We start from the raw sequence: 19,002 nt of genomic DNA, 5'->3' as shown, positions 1-19,002 counted from the left end.
CAAGTCATGAGGGTTTCCTCCTGTCTGGTCTCTCCAAACACAGGACTTTCGAGTGGGATACAACTCCAAAACAGGACAGGAACTGGAATCTGCTCAAGCTTCAAATCTTTCTAAGACCACAGACGCCAACAAAGTGTGAGTACAGGAGATTTGGGAAGTGGATCTCTACATTGGTTACTGGATCTAGTGGAGAAAATGTTCTTCCTGATTTGCTGTGCTCACGGTGAGACCGGGTCTTCTCTCTGCAGGGCTGGGGGCTCTGAGTCTGACAACCATAACAACGAGGGTGGAGATGAGGAGGATGAATGGTATGACGATGAGTACGTTCCCGAATGGCATGAAGATGACGAGGATGACTTCTTTTCTGATGGTGACGAGTCCGAAAACCTAGAGAGGGATTTCAGTCCTTTTGACTAAACATCTGAAAATAGGAACAAAAAATGTTTGGCCTCAATCTGTGCAGGCACTGCAAGCACCATATAAATATATTTGAAAACAAACAGTACTTAATAAACAAACAAAAATCCATCCGAGAGAGCGATGGTGACAGAGAAAAGCCATGGTCTGGTTTGAAGTGAGGCTGGGTGTGATCCTTCATTTTTCCAGTCAGCCTCTTTGCGCTGAGCCTTCACAATTTCAGTCCCATGCCACAACTGCAATTGTTGGATGGGCACACTTACATGTTCCACTTATTGTTTATCACATAGGTTTGAATTCCTAGAGCCTCATTCTTTTTCACATGAAGCTGTTTTGAAGCCGATGAGGGTTCCATGACTGTCAGACATAATGAAGGATCCCTGTAAGAAAATATTTTGGAAGTGTGACGATATACTTGAGAAAAAGCAGCTGCTTTACCCATCGGTTTCTGGACCAATCAGACGGCCTTGAATGTGTTCGCAAGTCGGGGAAGGGTCAGGGAGGTACTCCAATCAATCACATGTATTTTATAAATCCCTTTTTACAGTTGTCACAAAATGCTTACACAGATACCCATCCTAAAACTCCAATGCGCAAGCAATGCAGATGTAGAAGCACAGAGCGACTCATTGCGGAGATTAAACTAACGTCCGTGGGCGTAGCATTTGGCCGGAGCAAGGAGTCTGGGTAGTCAGGCAATGAGGGAGTTCTATTAACCTGAGCTGTGGTGCACCGTTCTGTTGTCCACGACGTGAACGGGCAAAAGCGGTGAGGGAGGAGCGCCCTCACAAATCGAACAGTAATCTGCACCGCTTTCATGTCAACAAGGCAGCATGGTGCATAGTCTAAAACCTACATCTCTTTTCCATTATAAGTTTGAATTTTCAAACTAGCTTTCATTGGGAAGGCACAGAAAGCGTTTTTATCAAAAGCAATCACTTTTGCATATAAAAACATAATCCTACTCATTACTCCACATGCTTAATCTAGCCTAGGCTACATCATGCTTTTTTTTGGGGGGGGGGGACATTTTGAAATTTTGTCAATGTTTATCTGTATATGGATTGAGGTATTTGATATCTCAACATGCCACTTTGCTGTTGAGAGATCCTTATATTCAACCTGTGCATCTTCAAAAAATGTATATTTCTGATCTCAATGTTGAACTTGTGCAATGTCAGCTGACTAAATAAATGCGCTTTCTGCTATCATGCTGGAGTGATTTCATAACTGTATATGTATTATTTCATAACTACATTACCTGATTTAAATGAGACCTTATTAGTCATAAATATCATCATAGGCTGCTAGAGAATACTTCTGTGCAGTGAGGGGGGAAATAGTTTGTCATTCCCTGGCTTTTCCCAAAGAATATCTATTATTTTGACAATGGAAATACATGTTCTCAAAGATGGAAGGCAGGTGGGAGGAGATCAGGTCGGACCATTTTAGCCAATAAGAGGGCAGATACCAGTGGCGTAGTACATTTCCTGAGTGTTGTCATGTTTTGCTGCCTTGCTATGTTGTCGTCTTAGGTCTCTCTTTATGTAGTGTTGTGTTATCTCTTGTGATGTGTGTTTTGGACTATATTTATTAAAAAAATTATCCCAGGCCCTGTCCCCGCAGGAGGCCTTTTGCCTTTTGGTAGGCCGTCATTGTAAATAAGAATTTGTTCTTAACTGACTTTCCTAGTTTAAATAAAGGTTAAATAAAATTGTGTGTACTGACAGATGTAGCCAATTGAATAGCCTATCATTATAGAATATGCATTTTATCCTCCAATTGCAACATCTGCCAATGCCCACACATCTATTTAACATCAAACACCAAGTTAGGCATAGGCAACCCAATTTCAAAATAGGCCATAATCACTATCAATCGTGAATGATAAATCTTTGTTTTACTGGTGAAATATCCAAACTACATCTCCATGCCAGTTTCATGGGAATATGCATTTAAATCTTCCTGAATGACTATTTCATGAGCAAATGAAATCAGATGGTGTTAAGCTATTAGCCTTGTATTTTGTTTGTCAAAGCATATGTCCTGCCTAGTGGCACGCTCTGACTTTTGGCGCATGGGCTTCTTTTTTTAAACTATTCAGCTTCAGCTAACCATCCTAAAATCTCATTAGAAATTAGTTATTTCTGGTGTGATGTTTTTGGCCTACTTTGCTATGGTATTATATTCGGTTCTGTTATGTAAAATGCAAATTAATCATTGTGATCTTGCGAGACATTCATTTAGCTTTGATCTAACTTTACTAAACGAGCACCATTGTGTTAATCTTCTATTTGTAATAATAATAGTGTATGACTATTGGGCCTCCGCAGCGCACAAACGTAGTTCATAATTCTAACCACCGCCAGAGAGAAGACGGGGAAGAAACCACCATTTACCGGCCTCTAGGTTGCGATACATGTTTATTTGGTTTGTTATTCTATTGTTTTTCATTTAATTCATGTAATTAAATAATTTATTTACAATTTATCTGTATGAATTTTCCAGAAATAGTTTTACCAGCTCAGTGTATTCTCAAATTGAAAAAAGTAAGGGTGCGCCACTCCTCTGCTCCGGCAGCAATACGCCCCTGCAGATACACGTGAACAACAGGCACAACTCTAATATTAAAGGTTGACTCAGCGATATTACGTAGATGTAACGAGCATAGTAGGCCAATTAGAGCGTTGAAGCCCGAGACTTAACTTCTCCAGTTTTGGTGCACTGGCTACCACGCTTTGAACAGCGTGAAGCGATACTGTGGATGACTGAGAGCGACATTTGTCATCTTGCTCATCTCAATATCTGCGGTGCTGCTCGTGGCAATGTATTTTAGCTGAGTCTACCTTTAAGTCGTTATTTTTTTCAAAGTTGTTGAAATGCCACTTGCGTCTACTTATATCAGTGCATTCTTAACAACCTAAATTCCTCACTTCTACGACAGCCATGCTAACTTCCCATTTAATGTTGAGGAACTAACATGGCTGCCGTAGAAAGTGTGGAATTTTTATATGGGGGGTCAATGTGTGTGTCGAATTTGGTCGACAAAAAAATTATTGCTGATTTGGTACGTGAGGCTTATTTGAACGAATATAAATTGGGAATATTTAAACAATGCTATGTAATTTAATGTCTAGAATGAAATTCTAAAAAGTTGGCCCAACTCTCTAAATACAAGATATGGTCTGAAAACAACCAGTTTACAGGTTGGAAATTTCAGTTTCAACTAGCATGTGAAGGTGGAATTATTTTTGTGGACAGATTATAATTTGATGAGAAAAGTGGAAAAGGTAATTTAACATTCCAAACCTCTAGTGTCACTGAAGCTTGTGGTGAAGCTGGACACATGCCATCCAGCTGCAGGGGAACCAACCTCCTCCTGTCTGTTTTAAATGACTACATTTGGATTCATCTGGGGGAATGTTTCCCCCAGAACCTTCAAGAAGATGCTCTTCTCCTGATCATAAGGCACTTTGATTATCCTAATATACACAGGGAAACAGTCCATTATCTTTCGTCAGTAAAATAACCTTCAATAAGTCTGTTTAATCACACGATGGATTCACATCAATCCTACTTACAAAGCAAGCACTGTGTATGTGTGTCCTGTATGGATATTATAGGGTAAATGTACCTATCCTGTTCAGCAGCTGGATGGTAGGGTCAGTGATCAGGTAAACACTCATATTTACCCGCAGACTTCTCCCCGTTTGCCGCCTTTGGACTATTATTCAGTCTCCCGAATGATTGAAATCTGACAGGTCCAAAGGTTATAAAAGTTACAATAATGACACTCCGCATAATCTAATCCGCCCATTCTCGCGCACCCCACCGTGGCTGCTTCTATCGTTAGCTAGCTAGTTCAGTCAAATCCAATGCAGGGCTGCCAACTTTTGAAGAAAGCTTGGAGTGAGATTTGCTATGTGAATTCATTGCCCCCTTACACAACCCCTAGACCCCCAGGAAAATGTTACTGTTTTAAAGCTAATTTCCTGCAATTCTACATAATTATGATGCTTAGAATATTAAATGAACACTCAAAATTTGACGACTTTGTTACTTTTGGGGGAAGAAATGTTAAGAATGCTAAAACAAATGTTGATTTGACAATTTATTCAGACAGTAATGAAATTAAATAGGGACACGGACAAAATTGGACTGGAAGAGAATTCTGCTTGCTCTCCAGAAGGGTTGGCCATGAGATTTAAATGTGTGTGATTACACTGGCAAAATTTGGAATAAGTGGAATAATAAAATACGTGTGGGGAATAACAGTAGTGTTCTCGCTGACAAGCACAGCAATTACCCTATATTGTAGCCCATTGTTAAGAATGAGAATTGTTCCACTGATCAGACTAAATAAAGTAAATAGATAAAATCTACTCTAGACAAGATTACATAACTGCCCCTACACCATAACCAATTAATTGTTATATTCATTGTCTCCCCTCTAGAATCCAATTTACACTTTTAGGTTCACAATCTGTTTGACAAAATTATTTTCATAGTTACAAATAAATTCACCCTACCAAACTTCTCTGCTAAAACATACTGTAGGTCTGTCTGATGCTTTTTTGTTGTCACTGCCTAGATGCCAATCACCAAACGATGGTACTAATGCAACTGTGGATTAATTCGACTTTAGTGCTACCATGCTGCTCTTTTAACAGTTTTATAAACTCAGCAGAGAACAATCTCGCTCTGCATTCAGCTCCACTCTAATCTTGAGGGGCGTTTCTTTTAAACATGCCTCCAATCCCCCTGATCCCTTACATAACTACACCAATCATATGGTTGAATGTGCCGCAGTTCACAATGTTGTGGCAAGACTGGACAATGATAGAGGTTCCGCTCGTGATGTTAAATTACAGATGCTCCGATTACAAACCGATTTGGAGCACAGTTGAAAAGTTAACGCACTGACTACAATGGACTAATTAGAAAAATAAAAGCAGTACTTTTCAATGTGTGAGATATAAGAGTTGTGCCCGGTGATGACCCGTCATTCAGGGCAGGTGGAGCAGAGCTTTCATTGTCTGCTTATATGCCCCCTTTATTTATCATACCGTTCTGACTTGGTGTACAGGGAGAATACTGTAAGAACGTTAATGTAAGTTATTAGTTCATGTATTTAGTGTATTGTTTAGTGTTGTGGGTTTGCTGGGATGAATCTAATTTTTTTTTTTAAATGTAGTTTGCCCCACCAAGATTTACATGATAAAATCGCCTCTGCTAACATCTGAATCTGTCGGTGTCCATTTTGAATGTGCTGAACGAATAGGCCTACCCCGTTGCATAATTTGTTTGCTTATTTTTTATACTTTTATTTAAATAGGCAAGTCAGTTAAGAACAAATTCTTATTTACAATGACGGCCTAACAAAAGGCCTCCTGTGGGGACGGGGGCTGGGATTTAAAAAATAAATAAAAATATAGCACAAAACACATCACGACAAGAGTGACCTAAGACATAGCATGGCAGAACACAATATGGTATCAGAACAAAACATGGTACAAACTTTATTGGGCACAGACAACAGCACAATGAGCAAGGTAGAGACAACAATACATCACACGAAGCAGCCACAACTGTCAGTAAGTGTCGATGATTGAGATGAACTGTCCAGTTTGAGTGTTTGTTGCAGCTCGTTCGCTAGCAGCAGCGAACTGAAAAGACGAGCGACCCAGGGATGTGTGTGCTTTGGGGACCTTTAACAGAATGTGACTGGCAGAACGGGTGGAGGATGAGGGCTGCAGTAGATATCTCAGATGGGGGGAGTGAGGCCTAAGAGAGTTTTATAAATAAGCATCAACCAGTTGGTCTTGCAACAGGTATACTGCGGTGACCAGTTTACAGAAGAGTATAGAGTGCAGTGATGTGTCCTATAAGGAGCATTGGTGGCAAATCTGATGGCCGAATGGTAAAGAACATCTAGCCGCTCGAGAGCACCCTTACCTGCCGATCTATAAATTACGTCTCCGTAATCTAGCATGGGTAGGATGGTCATCTGAATCAAGGTTAGTTTGGCAGCTGGGGTGAAAGAGGAGCGATTACGATAGAGGAAACCAAGTCTAGATGTAACCTTAGCCTGCAGCTTAGATATGTGCTAAGAAAGAAAGTGTACCGTCTAGCCATACTCCCAAATACTATGAGGTGACTACCTCAAGCTCTTATAGAGCTAAGTGTTAATGACATAATAAACAGCTGATGAAACTGATGAGTAATTCTGTCTGTAATAAAGCCCTTTTGTGGGGAAAACTCATTCTGATTGGCTGGACCTGGCTCCTACAAGAATTAATCCTACTTTTGAACCACCCGATTGTCCTGAGGTGGTTGTACTTGGCTGGCAAAATTTAAAACGCTGTCTCATGTTTTCAAACTTCGACATTACTTATTCGTTTCTTGGTGATGATGGATGTGTTCGTAAATTCAATCTGGAGTGCCAGAGTGCGCTCCGGGTGTTTGTAAATTCAGAGCGTTTCGGCTCTCGGAGCGTTCAGAGAGCACACTGGACGCACTGGCCCAGGAGTATATGCAAGCCCAAGAGTTTCAAATCGTCTTACCCGGAACACGTAATTATAATTTTTCACTTGCTTTTTTCAAGTGTGAAATGTCTTTTTTGTACACGTGATTTTTTTCCACCTGTCCAGTGTCTGTTTACAGGCGATTTGAACACTTGTAATATGAATTTTTACACCTGTTCAGTGTGCATTTACAGGTGATTAGAACGCTTATGGGCAATTTTACAAGCGTGTATTATACCTGTTCAGGTAAGTAATGGCGTATTTGTAGTTTTTGGATAATTGCCGAAAACAACTTATTTGGTAGCTAACGTCACATTGATTTATGTATTGAAAAAAAAAAGCACAAAGGCTTCATAATTCATTAAGGTATTTTCCCCCCATTTTAATTAGCTATCCATAATTTTTCCTTCTTTGAAGTATCAAGTGTGTGTGTATATAAATATATATACATTATGAATCTTTCCATCCACCAGATGGGATAGTTTTGCGAAAAGTACCTATTTTTCCAGAACCCCATTTGTTTGATGAATAAATTTAAAGCAATAATAGTCACTATACTTTCCAAACCACAAAGGCTGAATTAAAATGTTTTCTTAAAATTAATTTATAAACTGTTACAGGGGCAGCAGAGGAAGGACCAGGGTGCACAACATTTGAGATAAATATGCTTCTTGTGCTTATGGAAAATGTTTGGGATCTTTTATTTCAGCTCATGAAACCAACACTTTACATGTTGCATTTATATTTTTGTTCAGTGTATATATACGTCCATGTGAAAATGCGGTGCAAACTGAGACGTCACCGCTCAAGTCGGTAATCCAATGTTTTGAAAAAAAGCGGGCTAGCCGTCTGTTCAATACATAACATGCACATGTCTAATGTTATCTTAAGGCTACCTCTGCACCGTTTGTCATTGATAGGCTGTACATTTACCTACTTATTCCCTGACATTGTCCAAGTTCTGATTTCTCATTAATTCTCCCATCCTCCTCCAATGTATTCCATATTGCCCACTTCCTCACCAGTGCAGTAGCAACAAACTATTAGTAACGGTGCTAATTTCATTCATCAACATTTAAAAAAGGGTAGTAGACATTTCCCCAATCATAATCTAGCTCAAAACTAATGAGACTGTTTCAGCATGTAAAAAGTAACAGTACAAAACATACATTATTTTAGCGAACATAAAATTATTGAGTTGACTGAATATATATTTAATAAATGTTTCAAAACAATACATTATACTATAACCTAAATTACATCCAGCATAAAAAACAAACACAATAAACTAAAATAATTCTGTATTTATTTCAGATGTAACAAACATTGTATGACTTGAAGGTGTTGTAGAAAGGAGCGGTCTGTTTTCCTCCCCCTCCATCTGTGTTGCTCGTTCAACATAGAATTTGTAGATTCCTGTGAACATCGACAGTCATAAACATGTCATTCTGAACGGCAACGCCTCCCTAACAAGAATTTAGAACAGTTGTCAATTCAAAAGAACTCAGTCTTGTTCACGTTGATGATCGGTACAACATGAGACAGATAACAAGCTATGGTATATCAGACCATATACCACGGATATGAGTCAATATTACTTGTTTACTGTCGTAATTACATTGGTAACCAGTTTTTAATAGCAATAAGACACTTCAGGGGTTTGTGGTGTATGGCCAATATACCACGGCTAAGGGCTGTATCCAGGCACTCCGCGTTGTGCATAAGAACAGCCCTTACCACAAACCCCCGAGGTGCCTTATTCCTTAAATATATCAGATACATGCGCATGTGAGGTTTCAAATAATGTTACTACTACTAGCTTGCGCTCTCCCTGCTTTTCCTGAACATGTCTATCTGATATAGCTAGCTGTTCTTGTTCTTCCTTGCTCATCCAAAGCAGGCTTTTCTCCTCCTCACAAGTCTTCAGATGCTTGACTACATGATCATCATGTTGTGGCTGTAACATGGACAGTGCATTAGAACAACTAGATACACTCTTAGAAAAATGGGTTAACCATGTAGAACCCTTTTTGGGTTCCATGTAGAACCCTCTGTGGAAAGGGTTCTACCTGGAACCCACAAGGGTTCTTCAAAAAGTTATCCTATGGGGACAGCTGAATAACTTGAAATTCTAGATGGTACCTTTTTTTCTAAGGGTGTAGCTTTAGAGTCATTTTCAGAAAAAGCAGCTCACTTATTAGCAAGCCAATAAAATACATATTGCATTGGTTCAACCTTGAAATATAGCTAGTCACGATAGAAATCTTACCTTTATCTCTGTGGCAGTTGGCTCTCACCTAGTCTGGGCACTGCAACAGCCAGATCTTATTCCCCATTCTCTTGTCTAGATTATGCAGGGAGCTAACCTGTTCTCCTAAAACATTAGCTAATAGCTAAATTAGCCAATTTGAGCAAATACATCTCAGCTTGCTAACTAGCAAAGCCAACAACAAATATACACAAAGTAAACAATTATGTTCTAAACTAATGTTTGTCTCAACCAAATGACAAGTACAAAGAACTATTGCTCTGTTCCACAACGTAACAACCATTAGTTACAGGTTTGACATAATACTATTCCTAGCTAGCTAACTCGCCATGCTATTTCAATGAAAATAAGCTAGCTAGCCAGCGTCAGTTTTGTAGTTGTTATGTGGAAAAAGTCGTTTTAATTTCTCACCAACGCCTTGCTGTAGCGTTTACATTCTGTAAATGTAATAACAATTTGAGCCCTATTTAGAATAATCTCCTCCCTGAGTAAGCGATTTATCGCAACAGGCCGGAAGTCAAACTCACAAAAATGGAGGTGAGGGGCTACAATGTGGTACTTTCGGGCACTACACGGGCGTTATAATCACCTGTAAATGCACACTGAACGGGTGTAAAAATGCCCGTAACAAGCGTCCAAATCAAGACGATTTGAAACTCTTGGCCTTCCATAGTAGGGTTAATCCGAGCTTTCTGACCTCACAACCGCAGTCAAGTACCCAATTTAATTGGTTAACGTAGGCCAGCTTCTTCCAGACACAAATGAGAGAACACCTCACTCTGACCATTTTACTCGTCCTAACTCCTAACTGCTAGTTAGGCTGTTTATGTTATCCAGAGCGTTGGTGACGAACTGTATTGCTGGCAACAATTTACGATTTTTTTTTTTGCTGACACCGGCCATATTCAACGGGTGTTGAGCGTTTGAAAATTAATCAGTTATTCTGCGCTCTGGCACACTCAGGCTAAAGTGCTCTGAAATCGGAGTAGATAGCCAGAGCGAATTTACGAACGCACCCATAGCTGGCTTCACGCGCGACTTAATTGTGATTGCAAATATTGGCCATAATGTTATTTGACCTGTAGCTTTTGACACGCAAGGTGAGTCACCCACCCAAATGGCGTTCCATAAATAGAACGTCGCGGCCCCGGCCGCGTAACGCAATCTGTGGTTTTCTAGGTTACCCCATTGGCTCACAGCAAATACTTTATTTTTGTCTGCTTGTTTTAGTAAATTACATTTTAACCAAAGTAAACAATGTATAAAGATTACTTGCCAACATTGCCTGCTCCCTAGTGTCCTCACTACCTAGAAAAACAATAGGGCTTCCCTCATGCCCTTTTTCATGGCGCTAGCAACCACGTGAGTGAATGCTAGCTAGCTACCATCCCAACCGGAACGTAAACTAACCAAGATCAACAACACAAAATAGACGATTGGGCTACAAGTAGTGAATGGTGTTACAAACGAACTATACCAAACAACGTAAATGTCTTAGTTGTGATTAAATGTTTTCCACACACATAGCTACGTGTAGCGTACTTGGACACCGGGTCCCCACATCTCCCACGCCGAATAGACTTAAGCAACGAGGCTCTTCTCGCAGGCTCCATTTCCCTACTTGGGAGCATTGCGAACCGTAGGTCGGGACTCTTGACCTGATTACATGTTCATTGTACATCACAGCAATTTTTCGGCATGTTTTGTTATTTCCGTACACCAAAAAATCTGATGGTTGGCTTTCCTTATGCTGAATTCCTTATTACGTGAATATCGTTCCGTACTATGGTTGCCATTTTCACGCTATTCTGGAACTTTTAGGTTTTATATGACATAGCACCCTCTATTAATTAAATACGATCTCAATGGTATAAATCATCTCGCTTCGCGTTGGTCGTCACTAGTTCACAAAGCCATATACCCCGCCCATTTCTACAATTTACCTAATTAAAATCTGATTTTAAACCAAACCTTAACCATACTCCTAGCCTTATGCCTAACCCAACATTTAGACCAAAAAGCACATTTTTGTTTTCATAAATGTTTACCATATAACCATTTTGACTGCGTTATCTAGTGAAAAACTTTCGCCTCTCTGATTTGGCTCTATCTACACCGGATATATGTCATGTCTCCACAGTCATAATATCCGCAACAAGTCCGCTGATGTCTAGTGTGAGGTTATGAAGCAAGCTACCTCGCTAACGTAGGATGTTATAGTTGCGATATAACCAGACGTACTTATTAAACCACAAACTGTGAATACGCAATAGTGAATACATGTACCTTCATATATATATAGTATGGTAATCTAGCCAGCATTTGAACGTTCGCTTCCCCATTTGAAGAGTTGTTACTGCTAACGTAAGCTTGCGAGCAGCTTTCGTTCAATTTTTCGAAATGGGACGAGGTGGTGGTCGGAAGCGTGGAAAAGGCAATGGACCTCCTCCATTTGATATGGGCTCAAGGGTGCCTGATCCATTTGACATGGGTCCAGGTTGGTGTGGGCCACCTGGATCTTTTGATCCTTTTCACGGTGGCCCAGGTCCACATCCTAACTTTATGGGAGATCCAATGATGCACGGCCCCATGCCACCTGATTATCACGGATATGGGACAGGCTATGGACCAATGGGTCCAGGTGGCCCCATGGATGGATATGGACCAATGGGTCCAGGTGGCCCCATGGATGGATGTTTAGATGGGCCATCGATGGATGGACCAGGATTCGGGTATGGTCCAGGTATGCCCGGACCATATGATCCGATGATGTGCAATGGACCCGGACCAATGCCCCCGGGTATCCTGCCCCCTGGTATTCCTCCCCTAGATATGCCGCCCATGGTTCCGCCTCTGGTGGACAACCCTGTCTTTCCTTCACTCTGGCAAAGCGAGGTAATCTTATAAAGACAACTTGTTGTGCCTTGTGCATATTGTAAATTCTTAATTTAAACGTGTACAATTTTTTTGTGTGTGTTATAGTAACATGACATGGTTTAAATGGCCAATCAAGAACAATTGGTTTGTTCTTCATGAATGAAAAAGTAATCCCTAACATCAAGTCTGCCTCCTTTAGGCCAACCCTTATGCTGTTCATCCACCATTGTGGGTAAGTGCCACTGTGTCTGTTCTGTCCTGTCATCTCTATGATATAATTTTAATTAAATGTATGTGCTGCTGAGCCTCAACTTCTCACAGGCTCCGTTTCTCTTCCCTACAACAGCCCGTCCCGACAACAGCCTCCCCTCCGACTGAGACGACTGTAGTTCCTGATGTGTGGGGACTCTGCTGGGGCTCTGAGGTTCTTCAGCTTGATCCACCCCAGACTGATGAACAGAAGACCAAAGACTCAAAGAAGGAGAAAAAAGCAGGACAGAAAAAGAGCTACAATGACAAGTAATGATCATTATGTCAACAATTTGGATGTCATCATCACTTTGCGATTTAGTGTTTGATTGCATACAGTAGTTTGATCTTCCATACACGAGATTAGCTGTTCAGAAAGTTCTGCTTATACATGACGCATTTATTTTTTCCTCTCAACACTTATAAATCATAGGCCTCCTCCACCTGGAAGATTCAAGGGGGTCATCTCATTCATAGGGGTAAGTCCAAAAGCTGAGAATCCAGCTTGAAGGGAAGGTTCTTCATCTCCACTAGTAAACATTGCATTCTCAAGTTTTGCTCTCCCCCCCACAGCCAACTTATGGCTTCATCGAAAGAGACGATCTCAATAAATATTCCTTCACTTTTGATGCTTTTCTCGGAGTCCCCAAGAACATGTTACCTGGGGTCAGGGTGCATTTTACAGCCTACAAGGAGAAGGTGGGTCACTTTTGACATTTTTTGCTATATATAGTTTAACAGACATTTTCAGAAGTTTATGAACCATTCGTTTTCATTGTATTTTAAATAATGGGTCTTGTTTTTTTCCCCTCTTTGTATTGTAAACCCAGGCCGGGGAGTGTGCCACTGATGTGTCTGTACCTCCAGGGGGGACTGAGGAGATTGACTCCACCATTATTGAAGGTTTTGTCTGCAATGTTATCCTGGAGCAGCAGGTGATAGAACTCTGCAGTACACAGGGGGGGAAAGTATTCAGTCATAACTTTATTAAAGTTCTAATCACTGCCATAACTAGATGTTTATTGTAAGGTAACCTGATTATATGCTTGGCTTGTTATGACTAGTATTTGGCTTCTCATTTAAATATGTCCTTGTTGGTATTAACATAATTATGTGCACCCACACAGCCTGGTGCAAAGCCGAAACCTGGCCAAATTGAGGCCAACATCGACGGCATGTCAAGAGCACTGCTTTACTCGGAGAAGGACTACACCATCACTCTGTTGCAAGGGGACCATGTGACGTTCAACTTGTTGACCGACATAGTTACCCAAAAAATTAGAGCCACTAATATTCGGCCACAGACACCACAGACTTTTAAGATCACTGGAGAGAAGAGGGAGGTGGTGAGTCTAAAGTCTGAGTGGCATACCTATATTTTTACACCTTCATTTTTGGTTACAAATTCTGACAAACTTTGGTCCTGTAGAGCTCTATGCCATTTTATTCAGCTCAGTATGACCACACCGGAGTCAAATAATAATATATTCAAGATCTTCAATTGACACCACAATTTTTTTAAAGACATGCTCCAGTACTTTGGTGACTAAGTATTTTTTAAACCTCCCACATTGGGTTGGCTGTGTCAATGTGTAGTTCTTACATGCATAATCTATGAGCAGAATTACTGTCTCACCTCAATTAGCCACAAAATCCCTAGTTTGAAAGCAACAGTTTTTTTGGAAGCTGTTATGTGCCATTTTCCCCCACGTGGGCCAGCCCCCTAGAAATTCGAGTTCAACTAATGAGCTTCAGCCTCTCACCATATGAGTGACAGCTAGCAAGATGCACATGATGCACCCACAGCAGCGCGAGTGCAATGACATGGTGCACATATGTGACGTAGTAGGCAATTTTCAGGGACCACTTTTGGTTCAAGCGCTACTTTCAGAACTACTGGCTGAAAAGTATACAAAAGTAACAGAGAATCCCTTTAAATCAAGTGTGTTGGAGCTGGGCTGGAACAAAATACTGCACACATAGCGGCTCTATGGGACCAGAGTTGGCCATTCCTACTGTAGCTAGCTGTTGATATATTTTTTTGTACTCTCCACCAGGGTGTTATAAAGAGCGTAAAGGGTGGTTCTGGTACCATCATGGCAGCGAACCACAACAACCTGCCCTTTGAAACCACCGAGAACATGAGTCTAACTGAGTTCACCATTATGGATGAGGTGGACTTTACAGTTGTCACAGTGAGTATAGTGTCTTTTTGGCAAATTGAGTTTGTTGACACTGAATGATGATCAGTTTGTACCTGGGAGTGATGTTAGGACCCTCCTATGTGCAGGTTCTGATCCTAAGTATAGCAATGTTGTTGAAATTATTTGTTGATTGATTTATACATTTGACGTTAACGTAATGTCATTTGTTTTCATTAGATCAAAAATAAGGAGAAGGCCATCAGAGTAAGGAAGCTGAAAGAGTGCTCAGTGACACTGGAAGAAACCATGGAGAAGATAGTTGAAGACCCTGCAGGAAAAGACAAGGTGGGGCACAGTTCAGTGCAAATTATGATAGGTGCCAACTGGTGGAAAATCTCCTGTCATTCAGAGTGGAGTACTCTCATCTGTGACATACCCAGTAATGTCCTTTTTACTGTGTCTCTAGTGGAAGCCAGTGGCCCCAGTGGAGGAGGTGCTGCTCCAGAGGACTGTGGTGTTTGAGGACATTAGCACTGTGCAGCATGCAGGAACGGTCATTAAGGTCTCCAAAAAGCAGCAGGTACGTGTGGTACTGAAAGAATGTACAAATCAAACATTATTGTTGTGTTCTTGTTGGGAGAAGTTTGGGTGGTCAAATCATGTATTTTAGAATGTGTTATCTAATTTTCCTTCCAGGAGCAGGGCCTTTTGGAGGCATTGGTGGGTGGCACACAGAAGCAGCTATTGTTTGGAGCAGCTGACGTTCTGACTGAAGCCACCATGTTTGACGGAGACAAGGTTCACTTTCACATCTCCACCAACCGTGAGACTAAGGAGGAGCGTGCCATCAACGTGGAGATTCTCTCAGAGACGTTTGAGGAGTTAACAGAGCAACGCAGAACCGTAAGATCACTTTTAGAATGTGGTACAGGATGCCATTAAGTCGGAGTCTGGCTTTAGGTTTTTCCACTTGATGTATGACAACTTTACACACTGAAGAAAGATTGGAGGTTTTATGTAATGGAATTTTTATAAAAAATTCCTTAATATTCTTTGCACAGCATGTCTAAGTGAAGTGTTTTCCCCTCTAGGGTGAGGTGGTGCAAGCTGGGGATCTGTCTGGGACCATTAAGTGCCATCACAGCCACCAGCTGCTGTTCTTCCATCTGTCCGAGGTCATGGAGGAGAAGAAATTGGACATCTCGGAGAAGGTGAAGTTCAGTGTCATTTCGGTGAGTCTCCATGGTGCTGTGATTGATTAATATCAATTGGTATTCAGTGCCTTCAGTAAGTGTTCACACCCCTTGACTTGTTCCAAATTTTGTTCTGTTACAGCCTGAATTTAAAATGGATTAAATTTAGATGTTTTGTCACTGGCCTACACACAATACACCATAATGTCAAAGTGGAATTATGTTTTTTGAAAATGTTACGAATGAATTATAAATGAAAAGCTGAAATGTCTTGAGTCAATAAGTATTCAACCCCTTTGTTATGGTAAGCCTAAATAATTTCAGGAGTAAACATTTGCTTAGAAATGCTCATAATAAGTTACATGGACTCATTCTGTATGCAGTAATAGTGTTTAACATAATTTTTGAATGACTACCTCATCTCTGTCCCCCACACATTTAATTTGTGTGCCATTTGCCAGCAGCATACCACCCTGCATCCCATTGCTGGCTTGCTTCTGAAGCTAAGCAGGGTTGGTCCTGGTCAGCCGCTGGATGGGAGACCAGATGCTGCTCAAAGTGATGTTGGAGGGCCAGTAGGAGGCACCCTTTCCTCTGGTCTAAAAAAAAATATATATATATATATCCCAATGCCCCAGGGCAGTTATTGGGGACATTGCCCTGTGTAGGATGCTGTCTTTCGGATGGGAAGTTAAACGGGTGTCCTGACTCTCTGTGGTCACTAAAGATCCCATGGCACTTATCGTAAGAATAGGGGTGTTAACCCCGGTGTCCTGGCTAAATTCCCAATCTGGTCTTCATACTGTACCATCATGGCCACCTAATCATCCCCAGCTTACAATTGGCTGATTCATCACCCTCCTCTCCCCTGTAACTACTCCCCAGGTCATTTCTGTAAATGAGAACGTGTTCTCAGTCAACTTACCTGGTAAAATAAGGGTAAAATAAACACATACAATTATCTGTAAGTTCCTTCAGTTAAGCAGTGAATTTCAACCACAGATTCAACCACGAAGACCAGGGAGGTTTTCCAATGCCTTGCAGAGAAGGGCACCTATTGGTAGATTGTTAAAAAATAAAGCAGACATTGAATATCCCTTTGATCATGGTGAAGTTATTAATTACACTTTGGATGGTGTATCAATACACCCAGCCACTACAAAGATACAGGTGTCCTTCCTAACTCAGTTGACGGAGAGGAAGGAAACCGCTCAGGGATTTCACAATGAGGCCAATGGTGACTTTAAAACAGTTATAGAGTTTAATGGCTGCTCCAGAGTCCAATGGTGGCAAACTTTACACCACTCCAGCCGACGCTTGACATTTCACATGGTGATCTTAGGCTTGTGTGCGGCTCCTCGGCCATGGAAACCCATTTCATGAAGCTCTGACGAACAGTTCTTGCGCTGACGTTGTTTCTAGAGGCAGTTTGGAACTCGGTAGAGAGTGTTGCAATTCACAATAACAAAACTTAGTTGACCAGGGCAGCTCCAGCAGGGAATACATTTGACGAACTGCCTTGTTGGAAAGGTGGTGTCTTATGACAGTGCCACATTGAAAGTCGCTGAGCTCTTCAGTAAGGCCATTCTTCTGCCAGTGTTTGTCTATGGAGATTGCATGGCTGTATGCTCAATTTTATACACCCGTCAGCAATGGGCGTGGCTGAAATAGCCAAATCCACTAATTTGAAGGGGTGTCCACATACTTTGATATATTGTATATTAGTGTTTTAATTTTCATTGGTCTTATACAAATGTTCAAGTTTTTTCTTCCATTCTGACATTAGAGTATTTTATGTAGATCGTTGTATAAAAAAAAGACATTTAAATCCATTTGAATCTCACCTTGTAAAACAACAAAATGTGAAATATGTCAAGGGGTGTGAATACTTTCTGAAGGCATGGTACATCCAACTAGCTATTTCAAATCAAATTTTATTTGTCACTTGTGCCGAATACAACAGGTGTAGACCTTACCGTGAAATGCTTTCTTACAAGTCATTAACCAACAATGCAGTTCAAGAAATAGAGTTAAGAAAATATTTACTAAATAAAATAAAAGTAACACAAAATAACAATAACGAGGCTATATACAGGGGGTACCGGTACTGAGTCAATGTGCGGAGGTACAGGTTAGTCGATGTAATTTGTACATGTAGGTACGGGTAAAATTACTATGCATAGATAATAAACAGCGAGTAGCAGCAATGTAAAAACAAAGGGGGTGGGGAGTTAATGTAAATAGTCAGGGTGGCCATTTGATTAATTGTTCAGCAGTCTTATGGTTTGGGTGTAGAAGTTGTTAAGGAGCCTTTTGGACCTAGACTTGGCACTCCACTACCGCTTGCTGTGTAGCGCCTTACAGTCGAATGCCGAGCAGTTGCCATACCAGGCAGTGATGCAATCGGTCAGGATGCTCTCGATGGTGCAGCTGTAGAACTTTTTGAGGATCTGGGGACCCATGCCAAATCTTTTTAGTCCCCTGGCCTCTTCACGACTGTCTTGGTGTGTTTGGACCATGATAGTTTGTTGGTGATTTTGACACCAAGGAACTTGAAACTCTCGACCCGCTCCACTACAGCCCCGTCGATGTTAATGGGGGCCTGTTCGGCCCTCCTTTTCCTGTAGTCCACGATCAGCTCCTTTGTCTTGCTCACATTTTTGTTTTATTCATATTTTTGTTATTTTTATGTTTTTCTTTAACTCTTTCAATTTTCTCCTAGCTTGAAACCGCTGAAGGAGGCAACCAAGCGATTAGGATCAAACGCCTTATCGACAGTGTTCTTACCCCTGTTCTTACCGCTGTGCCCAAGCTAAGGGGCGTGGCGGCAAAAGAAAAGGTTGGTTTATGATGGAACAAAGGCCAGTGACTTTGGGTGATGTCATATCCACTTAAGGGATAGACATGTGGCTGTCTATGTTGTTGTTTTAAATTGTCTATTTTCTATTATTGTCTATTACAGAAGAAGATGACCATCAAACTGATGAGAGACCCAAATGACCTCATCAAGGGCACAGGTGTCAAAGTAGAGAACAAAGATGATGATCCCACGTGAGTTTGATTGTAATTAGCAGTAGTATTGGTTCCAACATGAAGTCAAGGTAAAGTATCATTGTGTGATGATTTTGGATGTCATTTGTTGGCACAGCCACAAGTACCCTGGAATCTAAAAATGTATCCCCTAGAGTCGATGTCCTAGCCCCTGTGGAAATAGAAATAGCATAATAATAAAAAAATCCCTATCAAAATCCGTCAGTTTAAGTTTCCTCCACACAGTTGAAGTTTTTTGCATGGGATGCGTCTCAATCCACTGCATCCGCCGATGTCGC

General features: G+C 41.0%; 2 protein-coding genes and 1 long non-coding RNA gene across 4 annotated transcripts in view; 2 read left to right on the top strand and 1 right to left on the bottom strand.

Moving 5' to 3' along the window:
• LOC120017403 (cullin-9-like) overlaps positions 1-1,625 on the top strand; it is a 76,703-nt gene extending 75,078 nt beyond the window's left edge. Inside the window, exons 40-41 of the mRNA XM_038960152.1 lie at positions 44-135; positions 249-1,625. Of these exons, the coding sequence (XP_038816080.1) occupies positions 44-135; positions 249-417 (261 nt within the window). The 3' untranslated portion in view covers positions 418-1,625. The remainder of the gene's footprint in view (positions 1-43; positions 136-248) is intronic.
• Positions 1,626-7,637: 6,012 nt separating this feature from the next.
• Positions 7,638-11,120, bottom strand: LOC120017584. The gene is made up of 3 exons (XR_005472128.1): positions 10,753-11,120; positions 9,211-9,315; positions 7,638-8,357 (listed from the first exon to the last, which is right to left on the bottom strand). It is a non-coding gene; the product is annotated as an uncharacterized LOC120017584 (long non-coding RNA).
• A 173-nt stretch (positions 11,121-11,293) lies between these two features.
• Positions 11,294-18,754, top strand: LOC120017583 (cold shock domain-containing protein E1-like). Of its 2 annotated transcripts, XM_038960441.1 has the most exons (15): positions 11,295-11,851; positions 11,888-12,105; positions 12,287-12,319; positions 12,434-12,606; positions 12,770-12,815; positions 12,910-13,035; positions 13,167-13,271; positions 13,464-13,682; positions 14,394-14,531; positions 14,718-14,825; positions 14,947-15,060; positions 15,177-15,383; positions 15,572-15,712; positions 18,396-18,512; positions 18,636-18,754. In XM_038960441.1, the coding sequence occupies exons 1-15, from the start codon at positions 11,611-11,613 to the stop codon at positions 18,726-18,728; spliced, it is 2,079 nt and encodes a 692-aa protein (XP_038816369.1). In that variant the 5' UTR covers positions 11,295-11,610; the 3' UTR covers positions 18,729-18,754. The 2 variants fall into 2 exon arrangements, with proteins under 2 accessions (XP_038816368.1, XP_038816369.1); XM_038960440.1 differs by having other exon boundaries at positions 11,294-12,105.
• Positions 18,755-19,002: the final 248 nt, after the last annotated feature.

The sequence above is a fragment of the Salvelinus namaycush genome, chromosome 22 (genome assembly GCF_016432855.1).
Source record: "Salvelinus namaycush isolate Seneca chromosome 22, SaNama_1.0, whole genome shotgun sequence".
Classification (NCBI taxonomy): domain Eukaryota; kingdom Metazoa; phylum Chordata; class Actinopteri; order Salmoniformes; family Salmonidae; genus Salvelinus; species Salvelinus namaycush.
Note: the sequence above shows the minus strand (reverse complement) of the source record. Positions and strands in the feature narration are given on the sequence as shown.